Source organism: Tiliqua scincoides, chromosome 8 (genome assembly GCF_035046505.1).
Source record: "Tiliqua scincoides isolate rTilSci1 chromosome 8, rTilSci1.hap2, whole genome shotgun sequence".
Lineage (NCBI taxonomy): Eukaryota > Metazoa > Chordata > Lepidosauria > Squamata > Scincidae > Tiliqua > Tiliqua scincoides.
In genome coordinates, this window is record NC_089828.1 from 15,982,306 (window position 1) to 16,006,511 (window position 24,206).

Consider the following 24,206-nt stretch of genomic DNA (forward strand, 5'->3'; position numbering starts at 1 on the left):
CTCACAGGATCTGTTCCCACGGCCTGTTGCCCTTCCTGTTTCTGCAGCTCTTGGGGGGATGCCAGGCCATTGGAAGAGACTCTCGGAAATTACAATGGAGGAGGGGACTGAGGGAGAAGAGCTGCGCTGTTGTTGGAATGAGGAGTAACAACATCCCCAAGACAGCCCTCTTGTATGTGCTGCTGCCTCCTCCAGGCAGCTGGCCAGTGCACTCAGCTCACAGCTGCAGCCAAAGAGAGTCCAACTGTTTAGCTGGCTTCTTTCACCTCCATTCAACTTACTGGCTTCATTCACTTCCATTCCCATCATCCAGAGTACTGGAGTCTGAAGGGGAGATGGGGCTGTTATGGTGATCCAGGCTCTAGTCTCAGCATTCCAAAACCACTGCCATGTAATCTTTTTGCTCAGTTGCCAACGGGTGCAGAAGGTGTAATGGAACTGCAGGCAAACCTACGTACAGGGCCTGAAGGTCTGTCAGCATGACTTGGGGTCCTGAAGCACCTGATGGAGGTGCACCTGATGTTTTGGAGCACCTGATGTTTTGCTAAGATCAAGAAATGAGTGATAACACAGAAAATAGGTTGGAAAGAATTACCTGCCTTGACTGTAAGGATGTCCTTGCCCAAAAGGATAATTGCACTTAAATCCACCTGCTGAGAGGGAAACCGATTTGGTTTCACCAAAGCCACAAGTTCATTGAATAACTTAAACTATATGCTCAGGGTGGAAACAATTTAAACATCAGTGCCACATACCAAAAGCCTCATTTGGCTGCCATTTCTGCCTTCCTTATAAGCCCTCTAGTCCCCTCCACTACTTTCTTCCTTCTCCCAAGTCTTTTGGTTCTCTGCTATTATTCAGGGCCAGCCACCAGATAAACTAGAGACCGGAGTGGCACTGTCAAGGGGAGGCCACGCATGTGCCAGGACCAAGGTCATTGCCTTGTCAGAGGGCCCAGCACAGCCTGGTGCCCTGTTCTGTACCTAGAGGGGATCTAGTCCTCAAGTTCATTTTTAAATTAAACACGTATAATCACACAGGTAAGACCTTCTCTCAAAAACGCAATGTATGACTAGCCTACATTGTAGAACATTTAGGTATTTCTAGTACAGTGGTTTGCAAACTTTTTAGCACTGGGACCAAGTTTTTAGAATGGCAATCTATTGGGATCCATTGGAAGTGACGTCATTAACTCAGAAGTGATGTCATGGACAGAACTGACAACATCTATTTCGGTTTCAAACCTAAGCCGCGATTAGCCAAAGGTCCCATTACACAGCATGCTCCTGCTGTTATTTTGCATAGCTTGAAATTCAAAGCATTCCAGTTCGGAAGTCAAAGCAGAACACAGACGTGGACCTTCCTCGGATCACACAGCTCTCCCCCCTTTCCAGCATCCCATCTTCCCACCTCTTCAGGACAAAGCACCATGCCTCTGTCCCACTGGGAGTCCACCCTGCCCAGCAGGTCTGTACCCTGTATTTTCAGCTCTGTATTTTCAATGGTGGCTGAGCAAGTGCCATGTGAACCACCTGAAATTGGCTCATGACTCACCTAGTGGTGTTCCAACCTACAGTTTGAGAAACACTGTTCCAGCATATTTTTAAGCCAAAGACCAAATATCTTCACTGTTACTAATAGTGAAGATACAAGGTGCTGTAGTGTTCATTAATGGTGAAACAGCAGACAGATCAGAGCTTTCAGCACTGTACAGTGCTGTGTTCTCCCTTTTAAGAAGAGGGGGTGTTAAATGTTTCTCTATTGGCAGCTGTAAAGGTTGGAGGGTATGGAAATGTGCCATGTGCCTTCATGGCTGGCATCAAGTGAACATTTTTTATTGGACGCCATTTCTTACTTCCCTGGAATTGGACGTGAAACTATAAAGGCTTTTTCCCATGTGAATCCTAAAAATAATATGTAGTACATTCCAACTTCCCCCAGGGTTACAGTCAGTTGGAGGAGCAGTCACTGTGGGAAAGGCTGGTTTTGTTTTTCCTGAGTCGTATAAATAGAGCTCTTCCTCTGATCCTGACATTAAATGAGAAGTGGGGGCAGGGAGGACAGTAACAGGCTTCTTTTAAACTGGGACTTCAATTTGACTGTGACTTCCTGTAGTGAGTACAGAGAATTTTTCTTTTTGCCCAGAGAATAGGTAAGTTGGCTAATATGACAGCCCCTAAAGAAGGAAAGGAATCTGGGCTAGAAATACAGGCAGGAAGCAAACAGCTCTGTTTGTAGTGTAATTGGGAGGGCAAAACAGTAAGTACTGCAGGCACTGAAATGCACCGTGTAAGCAGCCCCTTCCACTTGGCACTGGAGCCATTTCAGGCAACAACAGCAACTCGCAGGTGCTCACCAAACCAAAAAGGTCTCCTGAGCATTGCCATCACTGTGGCTCACATCGAGTGAGAGAGGCCACTTACATGGTGCATTATGTGTCTGTGGCACTTACCGTTTTACCCCCCTCCAGCTGTGCTACTGCCATTAGTAAAAATGTGCAGGAAGGCAGTCAACTAGACAAAACTGTTGGCACAGGCCTGGAGGTACAGAGCTGTTTCAGCCTCTCTGCAGCCCACCTTGTACTAGAACAGGGGTTCCCAAAACTGGTGGGTTGTGACCCACCAGCCAGGGAAGCACTTGTTCCTGCCTCTTTAAGGGGCAGGGAGGGGGGAAGGTAGCAGTATGATTCCCATGATTGTGCTGCTGCTGGGGATGGGAGGTGATTTTTCACTTACTGGCAGCCAAACATATAAAAACATATAAAAAAGAAAAAAATGGACACTTGTAGTTTTCCTTGCGAAAACAAGTGTGGATAGGATGGCAGCCTCAGAGCCCAAGCCTAGGTGTGTCTACTCAGAAGTAAGTCCCATTATAGTCAATGGGCCTTACTCCCATGTAAGTGTGGATAGGATGGCAGCCTTAAGAGCCCCATCCTAGGCACATCTACTCAGAAGTAAGACCCATCATAGTCAAGGCTGCTCTACTCACAAGTAAAGGCTCAGCCCAGGACCGTGCGAAGCGCCACCTGGTAGAAGCCACTGGAGGGTAAGGAAGCGCAGCGCAGCGCCCTCTGGCGGCGGCGCTCCGCAACCGCACCCCGTTGCGGGCCACGTGCCGTCCGCCGGATTCCAAAGCAAGAGGACAGGCGAACTCCGCCTACTGGCCTCTCGCGCAGGCGCAGTCCGAGCCCTGGAAGGCGGGACCGAGGGGAGCTCCGCGGCCGCCCCTCCCCCCTCCTTTGTTTCGAGCGCCCGTTTCCCAGACAGCCCGGCGGCGGGTGGGCGTGGCCATGCAGATGAGTGACGGGAGGGCGGGGCGCAGAGGCTCGCGCTCGCGGCGGAGGGAGACGGCCGGTCGGTCCGTGAGTGAGAGCGGCGCTCGCCAAGGGAGGAGCTGCGAGAGGCCGAGCGCGAGCGCCTCCTCCCGACCCCGCCCGTCCTGCCGAGCCCCGAGGATGATAAACACCCAGGACAGGTACTGGCCTCTTCGCCCCTCAGGGTGGTCGCCGGGCAGGTCTGCCTCTCCTAGCCCCCGCAAAGACCCGGATGACGCACAAAGGAGGCTCTGGGGGAGGGGGCGCGAGGGCGAGCTGCGGGGGAAGGGCCGGGGAGCCAGCGCCTGTCAGCCAGCCACGGGGAGGGGCTTGGGCTGAGGGGGGGATGAGGATGGGGGAGACTCCGTGCCAGCCAGCCAGCGGCTGGGGCTGGTGAGGCGGAGGGAGGGAGAGAGAGAGAGAGGGAGACCCAGTGTCAGCCAGGGGGAGCGTCTGGGGCTAGGGGGTGGCTGAGGGGGTGGCTGGGGCTGAGGGAGCAAGAGCCAGTTCCAGCCAGGGGGAGGGACTGAGGCGGGGGGGCTGGGGCTGAGGCTGAAGGAGGAAGAGGGAGAGCCAGTGCCAGCCAGGGGAGGGTCTGTGGCTGGGGGGGTGGTGGCTGAGGCTGGGGGAGGGAAAGGACCTAGTGCCAGCCAGGAGCAGGATCTGAGGCTGGGGGGTGGCTGGGGCTGAGGGAGGGAGAGCCAGTGCCAGTGCCAGCGCCAGCGGGGGGGGGGCTGAGGAGGAGTTGAGGTTTTTGGGGGGGCGACTGAGGGAGAGCCAGTGCCACCCCGGGGCTCTCACCTTGTTGTGGGCACCACCACCACCACCAGTGCATGTGTGCCTGGCTTCTGCACCACCACGGGTCACGTGTATTGCACAAACAAGGGGGAGGGGGACTCACAATAACGTGGGGGGAGGGGTCGAGAGAGAGAAGAGGGGGGACTTGCCTCTGCAGCTCTGTATGCCTATCCTGAGGTGTGTGGCAGGGAAGGGAAGAGGTGGTGAAGGGAACAGTCCATGGTAGGACTTGGAGAAGGGATTTTTTTCTTCCCCCCCCTTTATTTTCTCTTCCACCTTGCCCCCCACCAATATCTTTGCAAATGGATACATTCCATAGAGGTTCCCAAAACTACTTTCTCTTTTCACACCTTTTGTCTTTGATGTCTTCATTCCCATTTGACAGCTGGAAGCCTATTTTTCTGGGGGGGAAGGTGTGTGGAGCAGGGCCCTTATTTCAGAGGTGGGTGTATTATTATTATTACCCAAATTACATGAAACAATTGTATCAATTGCTCAACACCAGTTTACAAGTCTCAGCCTGAGACCCAAGTATCAACTAGGTATTGGCATAGTATGTATGATGTTCCTAAAAGCACCATTTTTGCAATAATTATTAGTAATTATATTAACAGTATTTATATACTGCTTTTCAACAAAACAGTTCACAAAGCGGTTTACAGAGAAAAATCAAATAACTACTGGCTTCCTGTCCCAAAAGGGCTTGCAAAAGATGTGAAAGAACACCAGCAGAAAGCCACTAGAAGAGACAGTGATGGGGTGAGGAGGGCCAGTTACTCTCTACCTGCTAAGTTAAAGAGGAGCACCCACTTGAAAAAGTGCCTCTTACCCAGTTAGCAGGGGTTAGCAGTTATTATTAGAGAAATTTATATCCTGCCTTTCCCATGCCAAAGCAAATGCCCAAGGTGGCTTACAAAGCTCCATAGTAAAGTACAAAGTATGATATGCATGAGTGGTATGATGATAATGTGTGCGTGTGTTTAAATTATGATACCTTTGTTTATATAGTATAGACTTCCCAGTGGTCTCCTATCCAGGGAGGTAGATCGGATCTGCACTTGCTTGGCTTCAGTTTGAAGCATCAGGTGCTTCCAGACTATTTGCTGGACCTGCTTAATGAAGAAGCAACTCTGGGGCAGTGCAAGGGTAAGGCTGTGATCATGTGCACTTTGGGATTATCTCTCAGTAAATAGACATAGAGCTGTGATGCAACTCTGCCGGAGAGCTTCAGAAGGCCCAGTAGGTTCCTCTGGGTCTCCTGTCTTGGATAGAGTGCTGATGCGGAAATCAGTTACAGGGAAATGCTCTTGGGGTTGTTCACACTATGTATGTATGCCCTATATAGCTATAGACTATACCATAGTCTAGTTGTGGTTCTGTAATTGAGTTGTTAAATATGTGGGAGTGATGGAATACTAACTTTCTCTCCCCCCACTTCAGGTATGTTATAATAAATGCATATTTGATGCTTATTATGCTGCAAAAAGAAAATACTCAAAATGTTTTCTAAATGTATAGATAGCCATATATTAGACTCCCACTTTGTCAGTAATCCATTCCAGAGACACCACTGTATTGTGAATATTTTGTAATATGAGCCAAATAGCGCATTGTTTTTGATAATTTCTTCCAAGATCTCAGATTTTAATGTTTCTGCCACATAACTCAGCTATTTCCTTCTTTAAATGGTGATTCAAAAAGTGCCTACTGCACTCTTTAGGGTCCATAGTTATTAGTTTACACAATGCTATAATTATAAAGCACAAATTATAAGGTGGTTTTCTTCAGTACACACAGCCATGATGTTAAAAGCACTGCTACCAGCTGAGATGCTATCTAGAAAGACTTGTATTTGCATTAGTGTTCACATCAGCTATACCCTTTCCTCCAGACAAACAGCCATGATGTTAAAAACATTGCTTGTGGCTGAAACGCTTGCATTCACATCACTGACTTATCTGTCAACAAAGTTTTGTTTGCAGCAATCGTGAGCCCATCATAAAGTGAACAGCTCCTCGTAGAGTGAACCTTGTTTTACTATGGTGAGTCCGTTGTAAAGTGATTTGATTGAAAAGTGAACCCACTGTAAAGCAGGAGTCCACTGTAATAGGGTAGATGACAGATGTTATACAGTACGTGCACTGTTTAGTGTGCTTGTTCAGTGTTAGGAGGATGAGGACTAGTTCTGAAAACCAGAATCAGTCTGTGATACTGTTCCTTGCCTAGATAATGGTTATTTTTCCCTTGCTTTTTGTCTGTGTGAAATGATAATGTAAAAGTTCCACCATAACATTCACATAGCAATTAGCTCTACCATTAGCTTCAAGTGGGTTGAGCAACGGTGAAATGACCTATGATTCTAACTCCCATTGGAGGACTTGTATAACATATGCGCTGTGGGCATAAAAATGCAGGACAACTACAATCTGGGTTGGAAAATTGTGGTGTCCACCATAATGAAAATCAGCCCTCATAGTTCTGAGAAACCAGGTGACTACTTTGCCATGAAAACAGCACCCTTAATTAGAAGGGGGTGTGCTCTCTCTTGCACTAATTCATGAGATGCTCTCTGTTGGAATGTGGGTTTATAGAATGATTTTCAAAATAAAAAGAATGCACACTGTTCTCTGCCCCTCTTGCAAACCTGTTTCTTGTGTATCAGTGAAATTGTAGATTATATTTACAGTATTTGTTTAAAGTATTTCTATCCTGCCTTACCCTGTCCAACAAAAGTGTCCAAAACAGCTTGCCTCATGAATTAAAAACAATTAAAACTACAGAAATTGGAGTTGTAAGGTTGATCTTCACCATGAGTTCTAAAATTCTGAATTGAAGGTTGGTGCTGAATCTTCTGTTGTTCACTGTACTTCTCCTCGACAACCTACAACATACTAGATGAACCTTCTGATATACCAGTTTAGGGGGGGGGGAATGATGGGCAGAAGGCAGGTTTGCTGCCATTTTGTAAGAAGGTTTAAAGGTGCTTTCTATACAGCTGAGACTGAAACAAATTTATTATTTAAACAACATTTTTCTGTTTACAGAGCATTATCATTCTCACTTACTTTTACAACTATCCTCTAAGAAAGCTTAGCCTGAGTCTTGCCAAAAGCCCCTCAGTGAGCTGGATGGCAGGCCAGATTTTGAACCTGGGCCCCCCTTGATCATATTTTCCTGGCTTCAGTCCAGATACTAGCCCTTTTCCAAACTGCGATACAACTACTTATACTCCGTTACGTTAAAAGATGATTGTTTATATATGACCAAAATCTATATTTTGCCAAAGACACTGTTAATATTTATCTTTATACCAGGCAGGTACCCCAAGAATGTTTGTTTAGAGTGAGTAAAGTAACAGTAATTTAATGGTAGGGTGTACTTTTTCTTGGGTTAAAAATGATGTTCAGAGGAGTGAATCTGGGAATATTCCTTTATGAATGGTGTGCCAGGCAGTTTCTTTAAGCCATTTCTGCCCAACGTTGCATATACGCAACAGGGATCAAATGTGTACACCTGTATGCTGGGCAGAAATGTGTTAAGCACTGGTTCAGACTTTGAAGATCAGGCTCAGTAAAATGTGTGGGAACAGCATTCTCAGAATTGCAGTTCATTTTTTACTTAGTGTTGATTTGGAATTGGGTATGAAAAAGTTTGTTCTACACCTACATGTTTACAAGTTGGATTGCCACTTGAGCTGACAAAAGTTTAGATGCACACTTGGAAAATCTCAATAGTTTGCAAAACAGGAAGGCCCTTTGTTTACAGCCGTTCAAGGGAAACTGTTCTTAGCTGTGCTTCAAGATACACGTATAGCTGAGTTTTCAAAAACGGCACCCAACAGCAGTCCTCTTGTTATTTTAGCTTAGTATTATTGGCAGCATACTGAAGACTGGTGTATGGGGCTCTGATTAATTGTTAAACCTGATCATGAGTGTATGTACATGAGACACTCATCAGGATGTTTCTAAAATCCACTCAAGGCCTTTAGTGTTATGTAAACAGTGAAGTAATTCCATCCATACGGAGGTCTAGAAATCAAGTCAGCCATGGAAGGGTTGTATGTGAGTTAGAGAGATCCTCTTAATGTTCGCTTGAGTTTATGAACAATCTGTCTTGCTTGTGTTAAACTCTCCAAAGCATGAGATCTTACTAATTTTAGATAACTTATTTCTAACAATATGCTTGGTGCAAAAACCAGTTACAACATGGAAAGAAAGCTTTTGTGCATTCTGGTGTGTTTTGCCTAGCAGCATAACTTTTTTCCTCCTTTGAGAACTTGGTTGATTACTAAAAACAAGTTTTTACCTATAGGCTTAGGCAAATATGCGTGTTTCAAAATACATGGCTGTAGGAATGGAATCTGTAGAAAAAATATAAGTCCAGATTATTTAAAATCAACTCGATGGTGTCGGTTACATATGTGCTCTGTACTTACCTTATAGGCAGTGTGGATCTGGCATTTGTAGGCAAGAAAACTTGTGTAATTTTCTATTCTGCTTCAACATCAAATACTTTATTTTCTTCTCAACATCAAATAAGGAAATGTTCGGCAGTCTGCTGTAGTGGGCTCATTCTGAAACATATGAGCATGAACTTATAATGACCACTTGGAATGTCTACACTGTACTGCAGGAGAATGAGGCCCTCCTGAGACTATGAATCAATTTTATAAATGCAGGCATAATTTCAGGTTCCTGATGCCAGCTGTTCTTGAAGAAACTGCAAGACAGGCAGAATTTATTCTCATCTTTACTTATTTACTTTAAGTAAATAAAAAATATTCCAGTGAACATTTACGTGAAACCAACATCCATCCTGGACTTTAGCAGGCACTAATTGTCAAAAAACAAATTGGAGCTTGTGAAGTTAATATAATTGCATCTCTTATGTAACTTAGCTATCCAGCCATTGCTTGCCATTCCACATGAAACTCTGTGGCATCCTGGTGTCTCTGGATCTCATCTTTACAGTGTTTTATTGGTCACCTAGGTTTTTTTTCCTGGTAATACTTGATTAGGTGGAGAAATTTTTCCACTATACTGTTTTAATAGCAATCCTTAGCATTATTGTAGAAGTACAGGAGGTTCTTAAAAAAGCATAAATAAAACCTTAGAAATGAATCCTAAAATTATTAGTCGACTTGCTCACATATATCAGGATTTTTTTGTGGACCCTGAAAAGTTTTTTGACCTGGTACATAATGATTTTTCTATGCCAGAGACTATTAGGCAAGTGGCTGCTTAAAACAAAAATTTAAGTATTTTTTAAAAAATACTTTCCTGGATGTAAGGGAATGAGTGTCATGACACCCACTGGGTAAAGAATGAAAATAGGTTATTCAGATAGTATCTTGAAAAGAACTAGTGCTATTGTTGCAGCACCAGATCAGTGTTGTCTTTGGATAGGGCTTTGTTTTTGTTTTTTTGTCAGGTAGGGCTTGATTAGGTAATGGATGGCCATTTCTCAGTAGTGGTTGCAAAGGAGACTTCTTGCCACTATTGTGTTCAGTTTTTCCCCTGTACTGTAATTAACTCCTGTGAAAGAGGCTATATGCCAGAACAAACTTCTAAAGTCTGGTTGTGTCATTTGAAATTAGGTATGGAGCTCCTGTGAACTTGCTATTTAATTTTTCTTTATCACTGAACTCCTTTGCCCATATGGTCCAGTTTCCCCTGCATACTGTTTTCTACTACTTGATGATTTCTTGTTAATATGATGTGAGTAGTCGTTGGGTCAGGCCTCTAATTTACCAGTTCTTGCTGACCAAGTTATTTACTCTGCTTGCTTGGTTTGGAATTGTTCCCTCTCTTGTTGTATGGTATGAAATATCTTCTTTATAACAGCAATAATTTTTTTCCTAATTAAGCAATAAAACAGATTATAATCACCCTTTGAGATGAATCAATTTAACCATATATCTAAATATAGTAGACTTTCTTTCACCTTCATTATTTGAGTGTGAAATTGCTTTTGTTTTTTAAGACACAATAACTCAGTGAAAGTAGGCTGTAGGTTCAAAGTAGTCTGTTCTTATTTTTGTGAGGTGTGAAAAAGGCTGAACTAATGGCAGACGAGCACAGTGCAGTTTTGGACTAAAGAAGCATGTACCGTTTTTAGACAGTTGGAACAAGTTGGATAGACAATTAGCTCTGCCACACCACACTTTCACATACAATACATGCGAATTTCTTCTGCAGCGATGGAAAGATGCATTTTGTGGATTTTCTGGAGTACTATTAACTGTCCTTTGCCAGAAGTAATAATAAAAGTGATGAACATATCCAACCTTGAACAATGATAGCAGACTGTTTGATATCCCCTTCAACTCTCTGTAAAAAAAAAAAAAATTGTCATCCATTTCTGCTCTTAAGAGTGGCAAATGTGTTCTTCTGTGAATTACAGTTCAGTAGTTCATGAAACTTGCTGCCACAAGATGTAGTTAAGGCTACTAGTCTGCATGGCTTTAAAAGGGGAATTATATACATTCACAGAAGAATGTGAAGTCTTATCAATGACTTCAATCCCCATTCTCTTTATGTAGGGCTGGAAAGAGGCTCCTGTCTGAAACCCTGGGGAGCTGTTGCTGTTCCACATGGAGTCCACACTGCTGAGCTAGAACCAATGGGTTGGCTCCTCTCTATAAGGCAGCTTCCTTTGTTCTTCCTAATGGCTGCTAGTCTTGATGCTTACATGCTTCCTCCAGATTCAGAGATATCGATATCCTGAGAAACAGCAGCAGGAGAAAGTTATTTGTCTACACGTCCTGCTTCTGGCTGTCCAGAGCATCTAGTTGGCCACTGTGTGGAACAGGATGGTGGATTAAACTTTTGGTCTGATCTAGCAGGGCCATTCTTAAGTGCACTGTCATTTTCCACTAGACAGAGAGTTTCCTGTGCTCTTGCAAAGAGGAGTTTGCCTTGTAATTGGTGAGACACTACACCATTTGATGTGCAGATGCCATGTCGGTATATTAGTGAGAGATGTTTGCTGTAAGTAAATAGCAATTCTGGACAGGTTCATTTATACAGTGCTACAAAGGGTGGTATAATTCATGCTGTATGAGTACATAAATTGGTACTAGGTAAACAATTTCACCTAATTCAACCTGTTTCATAGTGTGTGCAAGTGTTTAACTTTTTCTAACCATTAGGATTGTAAAGACAGGCTTGGAAAGAGTGGGGGCTATGACCTGGTGAAATCTTTGAAGGCAGAGGGGCTAGGTGGGTTCCCTAATCATCTGGGAGTGGGGCTTCATTGCTTTGCCCTTTATATGTCTCCATGGTTTGCAGACTATCTTGCAACACTTGCAACTGTTCTTGATTTGCATCGTTCATACAAGCCATAAAAGTAAGCTTTTTTTGATTGGGACAGAGCTGTCCTTGTTCAGATGGCAGGAGGTGTTAACACACGCGCGCACACGTATGTGTACATCATGAGTTGGAGAGATAGGACCATACATCTGCGGCTATTAATCAGACCATGTGTTCAAGAATAAGCTGCTTTTCATGGGTAGACAAGGTTGGAATCATGATTTTTTTGCACCACAGCACTTGATTATTCAAGCTTATGCCCCAACTATAATGCTGCATTGTTGACTGGAGAAAACAAGCACATCTGCCAGCCGTATTGGGAGGTTAAATGGGGAATGGAAGTGATGCACAGCCATACTCGTCCCCAACAGACACCAGCAGGAAAGCAGAGCTCCTTGTCAGTTCATTGCTGCAGTGAGTATGGGTGATGAAGACAGACCAAATTAATGTACACAATCTTGGTTGCAGATGTCTTCGATACAGCTGCATTAGAGCACTTCCTCAAAAAATGTGTGTGTCCTAAAGAAGTCACTTGACTTCTCAGTTCACATGGGGCATGCTGTCAATTTCATTTTGCTCCACTCATAGCAATTGCTGTTCAAGGAAGATGAGGCTCTAGGATTGGAAATGATTGTCAGTATGTGAAGATGCCTCTTCTAGTTGAGATGCACTGAACCTTAGTGTTCTGGGTGCCATAATGTATTTGCAGCTTCCTTCAATGCATAAGTGTGGGAACTAGTTTGGGAAGTTTCAGATAGAAACTAACCTTCCCTACTGCATGCAGTGTGGAAGATTTAAGAAATAACCTTTTTTCAACAAAAAGGAAAATTTTAAGAAATTAAAAAGTTTAGGGAATAGAATGTGTATGTAACGAGTACTTCCAGGATCTTTAAGATATTTTTATTTTAGCTATTAAAAGCATTAAATGTAGATTAGAAACTTGTTGTGTGGTTCAGAGCACTAAGGCCACTCCATGAACTAAACCACTAAACAACTCTTTTAACCGCTCTGCCTTCTCCCTCCCCGTAACATGGTGTTCATGAAACTGAACTATCTTAAAAGGTTGTTGTCAGAATCACTGTGCTAAATAAAGTGCTATTCAGATACTAAGGCTTCAGCCCAAGAAGTGGTTGGGCTGGATAGATTGCTAAGGTCTTCTGTACTGATGAAACCAGAAGTTCTCCCTCTTGCAATAGTTTGCACAAGGAACTTGTGCGACCTAGTTGTACCTATGGTAACACTAGATGGTGCTCAGATGAGTTGAGATAGGGTGTGTGTTGTATGGGAAGGATAATATTGTTGGCATCCAATCCTTGGTGTCAAGTTGGACATTTCCACCTTGCATCTGAGCAAAACCAAAATTTGAAAAACCTGATGGCTGAAAGCAGAAGATGAGTGCAGAGCTCCGTAAGATGAGTGTTGTGCTTTCCTGTACTCTCTTGCATGCCTGGCAGGATTACACATAGCTCTTAACCTGCCCACACAAGACATCCCCTGACATGCTTCTGCAGACAGATCCTCTTCCTAAGCCAAAGCATGGGAACGCCTTGCCTTCCCCCACAGGAGGGAAGAGCAATCTGATCAGGGCAGGTCTGATCATGGGACATCAGAGGCAATAAATGTTGGAGCTTAGTCCTCATGTTCATGTTTAATGTTTTATTGCTATCCTCTGTCTTCGCCAGTCATTCTTATTTAGTGAACATTCTGTCTGAATTTGTCCACCCTACCTCTGTGAATTGTGACTTGCATTCTTTTATGTGGAGAAGCACACACGTGAAGATTGTCCTGGTATTGGCGAAAGGGAGACCATGCACAAAGATAGGAACATAAGAACAGCCCCACTGGATCAGGCCATAGGCCCATCTAGCCCAGCTTCCTGTATCTCACAGCGGCCCACCAAATGCCCCAGGGAGCACACCAGATAACAAGAGACCTCATCCTGGTGCCCTCCCTTGCATCTGGCATTCTGACATAACCCATTTCTAAAATCAGGAGGTTGCGCATACACATCATGGCTTGTACCCCGTAATGGATTTTTCCTCCAGAAACTTGACCAATCCCCTTTTAAAGGCGTCCAGGCCAGTCGCCATCACCACATCCTGTGGCAAAGAGTTCCACAGACCAACCACACGCTGAGTAAAGAAATATTTTCTCTTATCTGTTCCAACTCTCCCAACATTCAATTTTAGTGGATGTCCCCTGGTTCTGGTATTATGTGAGAGTGTAAAGAGCGTCTCCCTATCCACTCTGTCCATCCCCTGCATAATAGGCTGAGTGTGAGATAAGCTGAAAGATTGGATACTAGCTAGTTTGTGCAGGTGCAAGGAGAAGTGCAGCAGCTACCATTTTAGCTGGAGCATAGGATTGGGATGGTCCTGCTTTAGCTTTGTCACATAGATTTATATTGCATATCAGAATATTGGATGATCTTGGGTTGTGGCTTTATTAGAGGCAGTACCAAGGAGAGTTTGCAATCATGGAGGAGTTCATAACCCAGTGGTAGAGCACCTGCTTTGTATGTAGAAAGTCCCAGGTTAACTGCCTAAGCATTGGTTTGGGGGGGGATGGATGGACACTCATGGTGCATGGCAGCACTGCACAACTGTTAAAATAATTTCTTAAAAGGTTGGCAACACCAGCCCTCTTGCTTTGCTCTTCCTGAAAACATGAAACTTAACCCTGCTCCTTCAAGAATCTGTCACGTTATTTCTAGCTGTTTATTGAAAAACGTGTGCTCATCTGTTCCTATGTTTCCAGTCATCTGGGACTCTGGCCAATAGAAAAGTTTGCTGTGTCTTTTTCAGCAGGATTCTATTCTCTGCCTCTTTTGTCTGAGAGCTGCAGTTCCAAAATGTGCAAAGTGGATTGGCACGCTTTCTCTAGGTCTCAAGCTAAATCTGGCAGGGCTTGCAGATCTAACTGTGTATTTTCTTTTTTCTTCTAGTAGTATTTTGCCTTTGAGTAACTGCCCCCAACTACAGTGCTGCAGGCACATTGTCCCAGGGCCTCTGTGGTGCTCCTGATGCCCCTCACCCACTGTCGAAGATCCCCGGTGGGCGAGGGGTTGGCAGGGATCCTTCTCTCTCAGCTTTGATATATAAGGTGAGTCTAGTTAAATATTTAGAAATCAGTTTCTGGTGGATGGAATGGCAATGTCTTTTTTTGAGAGAATGTGTTTATATTTCAGAATAAAAGAGAACATAATGGATATTTTTGACTTCAAAAGATTCCAGCTCATCACTATATAGATCAAGCATGTTCTGGTGTTCCCTATTTTTTGATCTAGCAGTTTTATGGATATCTTTTCAATAAGGGATTTTATGGTATCTATTCAACACCTTTCAGTGTTACTGTGCTTGCTTTTATAACATCAACAAGCTGGGAAATCCGGTGAAAGGCACTCTATACCAAGTTGGTTGGCACCGATTTGAAGTGTATATAATGTAGAAAACAACACTTAGTTTCATTCTCCCTCTGGGTTGCTGTGAATAAGCAGCCAAGCACTCTTCTCCCCAGAGCTCTGTGTTTCCATAACGCTTAGAAGCTTGTGCATCAGCTCATATAACAAGTTTTTGAACATTTTGCTGCCAGGAAAAGGCAAATGGGTTCCTTTCCAGTGCTACAGATTAGAAACTGGAAGTGCTGTCAGCTGCTGAGCCACCCAGAGATTAGTTCTCAAAGGCCAAGTAACCACAGCTGATCTTGAACTGAAAGCTATTTACTGCTTTTATCTGGTATTGTGGATCCCAATTTAAAAGCATGGCTAGAAAACTCCTTCCACTTGACTTCCGGATTTCTACTTGCTCCTTTCAAGGAGCAGAAGACAAAGTCATGTTCACAGATGTGCTCTGTGGGTAAGGATTAAAATGGGAAACTACTGTGTTGAAGTTCTGTCATAGAGCAAATCTGTTTATATCAAGCTCTTGGTTTTACCAAGGAGCAGTAGGTGTCTTGGTCTTTAAGACTTAAAATGCTTGGTATGGGCATGCTGCTAGTGTGACTTGACCTTCTTTTGGAGTGGCTGCTGCTACTACTCTGCAACTCTCTTTCCAGGTAGAGCAGTGTCTTGATTACAGGTGACTCCTGTGGCACTACTGCCATGCAGGGAAGGCAAGCATTCCCTTCCAACTTGTCCATGCCTGGCTCCTACATAATCTCACCTCTTTTAATGTGGCTCGTATAGGTTCAGTGCAGTCCTTGGAGGCTCATTTTATTCAATGTGTGATGCTTAGGAGAACTTGCATGGTGAGGAGGGCAGCTGACTGGACTCAAACTGTTGTTTCAGTAATCTTTGTAGCATGTTAGCGTGGATACAGATAAAAATTAGGACTGTCATCCAAATTAAGTAATAGTTTACTGATAAATCTGCATACATTTCCATAAAATTAAGAGGAAATGCCTCTTCTGAGATGATGCCTGTTTTCTGTAGTTCTCTGCAATGTACGTATTTTTCAAAAAATGAACCAATTGACTGGGGGCAACTTTGACTAACATCAACTAAACTCCAGAACCTAAAATAGGTTGTATCTGTTTGCACTGCTAATATTTCTGTCTTCTCCACCTATTGGAGCTTGCCTTCTGCATTAGAATCTTTTTTTTCTACAACATTTATTGAGATTGACTCTTAGTGCACTGTAACTCAAAGTGGTGGACTGGTGCCGGACTGTGAACCATTGGCTGCCTGGTATGAGGCAAATTTCCAGGACAAATGTGGTACCGGTCCCTGGTACACTGTCTTAATGTACTTATTTGAGGCTTGTGCTGGACTACATTCTGTTAGCTGGACAAGAGACAGGAAGAACTGTTTCTTACCGCCCAATCCTAGGCATGTTTATTAAGAAGTAAATCCCATTGTAGTCAGTGGAACTTACTCCCAGGTAAGTGTGCATAGGATTGCAGCCTAAGTTTCTTAAAAATGGATAGAAGTACTTGCTGCACAGCTGTTCTCGATGCTTTCTGGTTTGACCAGAGTGTACAGCTATTGGAGCACATGCCTGTACTTGTGATGAACCAGAGTTTACAGTGTTCCCTGCACAATACTGAATGTCACAAGACTGATGGTTCTTCCAGGAGCATTCTTTTGGTTTAGAGCAGCTACCTCTAAACTGTGGGACTGCTGTGTCTGGAAAACGTCTTCCCTGTGCAGCGCTTATCATTTCACACCACGGCTGCTTATCATTCCAGTCAGTCACCCCAGAAACATGTGCTGGGCAGCTGTTTCCATTGCCCGTTGCCCCAACAGGCTGTGCACCTGGATTTCCAGGTAGAAGCTGCTGGTGCAAGTTTCTGGGGTGATCGGCTGGAAAGATAAGTGGCTGCCATGTGGAACAGTAAGCACCACAGCGTGCAAGGATGGCATTTTTCAGAAGCCAGATCCAATTTTGGCACCCACTGGTTTAGAGCATAACAGGTTTTTTCTGAAAATGCTAACTTGCCAGAAATTGTCAACGATGACTAACAGTTCGAGATGTCTGATTTGAAGGTTCTCAGAGACACAAGTTTCAGAAGACAGCACTAGATTTGCTGGGGTGGGGAAAATGCCTGTAGAGACATTTAATGCTGCCCTTAATAAGATACTATGTCTTATTAAAACCTACTCAAAGTAGGAAAACTTCAAATAATTTTAAATAGTGGGGGGATATTAGCTATTGTCTTTTTAAATAAAATGGAAGCATTGATATCAGCCAGCATAGAGAAGAAAATGACTGAATGTGCTTGTCTCCATAACTTTCCTGTATTGAACACTTAAATTTTAAAAAATCTGTTCTTTTTCTAAAACTCAAAGGATGAGAAGCTCACTGTTAACCAAGATCTTCCAGTGCATGATGGGAAACCACACATTGTCCACTTCCAGTACAAAGTTACGGAAGTGAAGATCTCCTCCTGGGATGCAGTGCTATCCAATCAGAGTCTTTTTGTGGAAATCCCTGATGGTTTATTAGCTGATGGGAGTAAAGAAGGGTAAGAATCCAGCAACTTCAATTTAAAAACACTTATTTCTCTTTGAGTAAGGGAATGGGCCAGTAGATATCATATTTGTTCATGAGTTAAGATAAACAGAGATGTGCATTAATAAAAAGGGTCAAAGCAGTTGCACAACCAGTGTGATGGTGCTTACAATGGCTGCTAAGGCAAAGGGTGATGCCAAGCAGCCCAAACTGTGTGCATGTAATCCATTCTATGCCAACTGAAACTATCCCCAGTCATTACTGATCAGTAGACTTTTGCAAGTCTTAGATTCTAATCTTTGGTTTCAATACTTTCAAACCTCTCCCTGCTGCTGGCAAGTGAAGTCATTTTTCAACACTATAGTTGTAGTAAGAATTTTTCCAGGAGGGCAGTTTCAGTACACTGTGTACTCAGCTTGCCCACCTATCTGGTGCTGCTTAAGGATTCATTTGCCTCAGTTACGCTTAAGGCAGCACCTCACTCCTCCTGCTTACTGCCATGGTGGCGCTGTTTTGTGACTGAGGTAATTGGTTCCTAACAGAGCTGCCCAAGTGCTGAATTCATGGACTGTATGCCACATGTGAGTTAATGTCTGCACTTTAACCAATTTTTGCCCTGCCCACAAGTGTACACATGGTTCCCATTGCGTATATGCAACGCTGAGCAGCAATGGCTTAATATATCCTGTAGGATATAAAAGTTTTGAGGGTATAGCTCAAGTTTGGTCATTGGCTTCCTCCTCCTTTCTTCCTTTCCTTGGAGGTATATGCAGGCATATCACTCCGAATCCAGATTCAAAAGAGCATTCGCATTGGTTCCCTCTGCACATGGTTTGCTATTTTTGTACTGGTTAAACAAAACTATGGCCCTTGCATAGAAACACCAACTGCCCTGTGAGGAGGGGAGGCAACCAGAGGGGCATAAGTCTCTCCCCCCTTTTTAGTTTTGTTTTCCATTGTAAGGGGAAAAGCAACTTTAAGCTGCCTTGCGGACTGCCTGATGGGGAGGGGAAAGGTGGGACATAGGAGGAAGAAAACTATCTCCTGATTTGGAGGATGCAGTTTTCCTTTGCTCACGGAGATATTTGGGGGCTGGGATTTGAGCTTGGAGACCACTATCTTTAGTGCCACCCCCTCCCCATTGTTTTGGAGTGGAAGGACAACAATTTGTTGTCTTGTTTATCAGTCCCTTGTCAGGGCTGTTTAAGTACTGGAGTTTACTTTTGTTGGGGGAGGCAGGTGTGTGGGTTGACACATGCTGCTCCCCCAATTTGGGTTCCAGTACATTCAGGACTGTGTATATATGTGTAGATAAACACACACACACTTTTTATGAATGTTTCAGCTCATGCATCCCTTTCCTGTACCACCATTCTTTGATGATGGCACTTCTGCTGTCAGCAAGGCTTAAGGTACAATTGCATAACTGATTATTTTTAGCTAGCTAAAATAAGTTTGGGAGGAGGTTTAAAATGGATCATTATCATATTAACAAAATCCCTTCCAAGTTAATCTCTGCCTGCTGCTGCTCTTCAATCCTGTGGCCAGTGTTCAATTAGACATTGATTTAAAACCTTGTTTTCAGCTGCAATTTGCCAGGTCAGTGGCGAGGGACGGTTGACCAGACAGTGGTAGGGCAGGGGGGGCATCCTAACCCTGACACTTGGCATATAGACAAAGTAAGGGCGATTTTGAAAACTCTGTGCAACTTGGGTGGTGATGTGGATTCCAAGATCTGGTTTGAGTACATAGGAACATTTGCCTGCTGATGTCTGTCTCTGCTTTGGAAGTTTCAGTCCAAGTGTGAGTTTGCAGACCTTTTAAAAAAAATTTTGTTACAGATATGGGGCAGGGAAATGGGATAAACTTAAAGATAGGGCTAAACTTAGGGATAGAGAACTCTTTGCAATACTTATGAGAGGGTATGAGTTGATGGATTTGGATCACAACTCCTCCTAGGGCTTGGATATAGTAAGTCAGTGGTCTTTAATTGTTCTAGACTTGGAATCTCCTCATAACTCTAGAATCAACATGGGAAGCTGTGTGTGATTTCTTCTGTTTTCTCACTAACTCTCTGCTGCTTCTTCATGAGGCCCAGCCAGGATTTTCACAGTGGCTGCTGATGTGCCCAGCTATAGCCATTTTAGATTTCTGTTCCTGACCATCACCTTTGACACACCCCATTTCGGGGGAGGAGGGGAAGGAAGGCAGGCTTTCCACTTAGCATTCTTGCTTTCCTTACAATCAGGAGCAAAAAAAGGAGTAGCAATCAATTGAAGACCAGTGTGATAAACTGAAAGTTATCCAGAGTGTAATGTGCTCTCTTCTCCCTTCCTGGCAGATTATTAGCGCTGTTGGAATTTGCTGAAGAAAAAATGAAAGCAAGTTATGTCTTTATTTGCTTCCGAAAAAGCAGAGAAGACAGAGGTAAGTGCTTTAATCCTCCCCCTCAAAGGAGCAAGCAAAATAGCTGTTACCTGTAGCCTTTTGTGGGGTTGCTTCTGTATCCTGTGGAAATTGATGCCAAGTCAGGAGACACTAATCAAATATTGCCAAACAGCTTTGCTGAGTAAAAAAGTCAGATGGCACTTGGAATGTACATAAGAGTTCACTGGTGTGTGGGATGATGCAAGATCTCAGTACTAATACTAGTTTGCAGCTGTGAATTACTTCACAAAGTATCTTGATGTTGACCTTACAATGACCCTGTAAAACATGTTATCCCCATATCGCAGCCGGAAAGATTTAGTCTCAGAGGGAGTGGATTAGCAAAGGTCACCTGTTGAGTGGCAGAAGCTAGATTTGAACAAGGGGACTCGCAATTCAGTGTGTCTTAGCCAGTATGCCACACTAGTTTTGGTTGGAATTGGAAAGGAAGGCACTTTCTTCTACTACATTTACATAATTGTGGGGCAACTTTATTTTGCTGAATGCCCAAGTGCTCATTCTTTTGAAGGGAGTGGGCATTAGGCCAATGCAGATTTCAACACTCCTGCCCTTTCAGATTTTAGGATAGTACACTTTGTGTACATATTAGATTAAATCAAAGAAGTTTAGATATGTAAAGTGTGCAAGATTCTAAATTAACGGCCACTAAATTGTTAATACAGAGATTGATGTTGGAACAGTGGTGAGACATTAAAAAAATTGCAAATCCCTTTTCTGTGATGAAAAGCTGGTTCAGTCCTCACTGGGTTCTGGGACCAGACTTTTAGTGATCTATATCCTCTAGAAGCAGCAGAGGGGCTTGATTAAACATACATAATCTGATGATAGCTGTTCTAGGAAAGTGGGTTTCTTTATTAGACAAGATCAGGCTCTGGGCCATCAAGAGCTCCAACAGATGGTGTACTGCTCTGTTTCAGCATTAAATGTAAAGTTGATGTGGGAATTTGCTGTCTAAATGCACACATTAAATGGTTGGTGGTTTGCTGCTACTATCACCAAATTAGTATTACTTTCACTAGTAACATTGGCACTGAGGGTTTGTTGTTTGGTAATCTTTGAACTAGTTCATAACATGGACTTGAAAAGCAATAGAGAGTGAGGGGCTAGGACAAGATAAGCAAGATGAAATTTGACCTCTTGCATACAATGAAATGTGTGGAATTTGCACTGGGGGGGTAAACAAACTGCCTATGTGATGCTGACAGTCTCTGTCTTTACAGCTCCATTACTGAAGACGTTCAGTTTTTTGGGCTTTGAAATTGTGAGGCCTGGCCACCCCTGTGTCCCATCACGACCTGATGTGTTGTTCATGGTATACCCCCTGGATCAGGTCTCTTCCGATGACGATTAGACCCAGTGCAGCACCTCAGTGGGATCTGGATATGCTTCAAGGACGAGAGGGGGCTAAAACTCCTCTTGTGAGGAAAGGAAAAACAAAATTCTTCTGGACTGAAACTGCATTTCTTATTGTTAGAGTGACCTGTATATCTTCTGAGTTGACTTTTCCATTGAAATGTGTTACCTAGCGAATAATATAAAGTCTGCACATATAATCAATCGCACAATACTAAATGGAAGGTAAATGGAGCCCTTTCATACAGCTCTATGGTCTGCCGGTTAGCCTAGTGGAGAAATGCTGACCAGACACACAGTGGGCAAGGAGCCCGTAGGTGGAGAGGGGAACTGACCTCATGACTTGTTTAAATTAGTGCTGGGCTTCTTGTTCCGTTGGTTGTTTGGCTTTCATTTTAAATTGTATATTTTTATGTTCACTCAAGATTCTTAAGCAGGGGCATGCTTTGAGTGTAGAGATGTGAAGAACATTTAACACTGTTGAGCAAACCATAGATGGCACCACTGGGGTAACCAACACTGTGTGGATTTCTGAAAAGCTTTTGTGCTCTTCTAGCCTTTTTACTAGGTGAATATTAACTCTGCATTAGTGCAGCTTTCAATAAAAAGGGCATTCAAACAAATATGTGAAGCTGGCCCTACTTTTTAGACAGCTGAGCATAGCTTCATACTGCATGAACATGTGCTTGTGGGTGATCTTGGGAGAGGCACTCTCTCCTGTTGCATGTATTGAGTGGATACAAGTACTGACTGAAGCATGGAGGATGACAAAAAAATTAATTATAGTCCTTTAACATGGCATTAGAGGATTTGGGGGCCAATTTCTGCAGCCTGAGGTTAGAAATCTGTCTAAAGCCCTGCAAAACACCCATTTAGCCAGCCTGTCCTTCAAACTTCTAGTAACGAAATCTGGAACATTTGTAAGCAGCTGGATCGCACAGTTATTTTTAGCCTACATACAATTTTGTGTGCAGTAGGAATTATGTCCCAGCTGATGCAGTGAGTCTTAATGCTGAACAAACAATAGGCTGAGGCTGTTAACCATTATGACACTTCCTAAAAGTACATACCAGTTTACATTGTTGAACCCTCATCCCTTGTCCTACATCAAAGACCTCTTTTTGAATGATACAGATTGGGCTAATTTTCCCTTAAACCGCATGTTATTTCAAATGTGTTCATTACATGCATATTCCTAGAAACCTTCTTGGTTGCTGCTGCTGTTGTCCTTGAACAGTTTTGCCCTAAATTACTTACAGCCTTCCCTTAGTAGCTGATTTGTCACTTCTTGTGCTCATTCTAAACCTGAGCCAAATGGCTATTATAAAAAGCAAAGAAACCAAATGCAGCTTAGGAAGGAATCACTTTGTGTAATGTGTGTGCTGTCTTAAGCAGTCACTTTCTTTGTCTTGATGTTCAATTGTGCTGTTTCTTGGATTCTGGGTGTCTGTCTTACTGGATGGTACCTCAGAAGTAACTAGTAAGTACTTTCATTTGCGTGTTCTTTCTGGCCTGGCTGTCCTATGGTACACTGCTTGAAATGGAGGGTATGGAAATCTGAGTGCATGGGAGAGGTGGTGGTACACAAATAAACAGATTGACACTAACCTCCCCTTTCAGTCATATGGTCTCACTGGCCATGATGTTGGCTTGGGCACTGTATTATATACTAAGGGGATAGTTAATATCAATTGCAATTAGCAATCATACAAATACTGTGTTATCTGGCAAATAGTTGAACCATAGGGGAAAACAATCTAGCAGTCAAAGAAAGCGTAAGCCAAATAGGGGTGACCATTGGCCATGGTAACATTACAGCATATAAAAAATCCCTGGCAAGTTGTATGGCAACTTCGCTCCTGTGCATCTGTAGTGTTTTACTATAGAAATATTAAACACATACAGAGTGGGTATAGAAGGGCAAGACTATTTTCACTACGATGCAGAACAGATAGAAGGTATAAGCTGTAGTAAGTTAAGACTTAGTAAATGCGATCATTTACTACCATTGTTACAACTAATTGAAACACAATTTTCAAGTATGAAGAAATTCAGTTTGTCTCTTGCTTTAGGGTGGTATTGTGAAACACCAGGGTATTTTTCTTACCTCTCTCAGCTTTATTGGTTCTTATGCACATGATTCAGGTGTTGCCTAACATTCCTGACCCTGGTGACTCATTAATCATGTATCGATAAAATGCTTTAGCAATCATTAGCAATTTCCAAATTTTAAAGTCCCACTTTAAGGGAATGGATAAAGGAAGGAATCCCTGATACTCTGCACAACTTCAATCTTTCTGGACTATGAAGAATAACCAGTTTTACAGTTATTCAAAGTTCTTGAACTCTTTATCCTGTACTTCATTCCCTCAATGCAGCACTACTAATCTGGTCAGTCTGAGCATAAAGATCTTCAGACACATGAATATAACAGGCCATCTCTGAACCACTTCTGGACTTACCAAAAGAACCAAGTAGCAGCTTTTCTTGAGCTTCCTCCTTGGGAAGAACAGTCAACCCAACACATAAAAGTAGTTCAAGGTGAACCTTCTTCAAGGGGTCATTCAACCTCCTAGAAACTCAGAGGAAGAAAATGTTCTATGCCTTTTAAATATTACCCTCCTATCACCAGCTGAGTAGCAAGGCTGTAAACAACTGTCACTGAATTTTTTTATTTCCAACCAAAAATCTAAAAGATGTACATGCCTCAAAATGGACTTTGTACTTTTTAATTTCCTTCTCTTTGTAATTTTTCAGGATGCATAATTATTTCAATGTTTTACCATCTAGCACAGCCATGTTATAGGTAGTAACCCACAAATGTGACACTGGTCCACAATGAAAATGCTGGAAAACAGGTTCCAGAAGCAATTCTTTGATGTCTCTCAGATCTGAAAGTTTCCCTTTTATGTGGTAAGATCGCCTTAGGCAGCGCCATGCTCATCTTGCAACAGATGAGTCAGTTAATACAGGAATCATAACACCATTGCTTCTAGCACCAATTTCTTATAGCTCTTTGTGCCAGCATGATGGAAA

At 43.1% G+C, this 24,206-nt stretch overlaps 1 protein-coding gene across 1 annotated transcript; it reads left to right on the forward strand.

Annotated features, from left to right (window-relative positions):
- The first annotated feature begins 3,289 nt into the window (after positions 1-3,289).
- On the forward strand, positions 3,290-22,777 carry OAZ2 (ornithine decarboxylase antizyme 2). Its single transcript, XM_066635441.1, is given in 6 exon segments — positions 3,290-3,474; positions 14,366-14,441; positions 14,443-14,523; positions 17,207-17,382; positions 19,711-19,796; positions 21,038-22,777. Coding segments are annotated over 6 exon segments (735 nt in total). The 3' UTR covers positions 21,169-22,777.
- Positions 22,778-24,206: the final 1,429 nt, after the last annotated feature.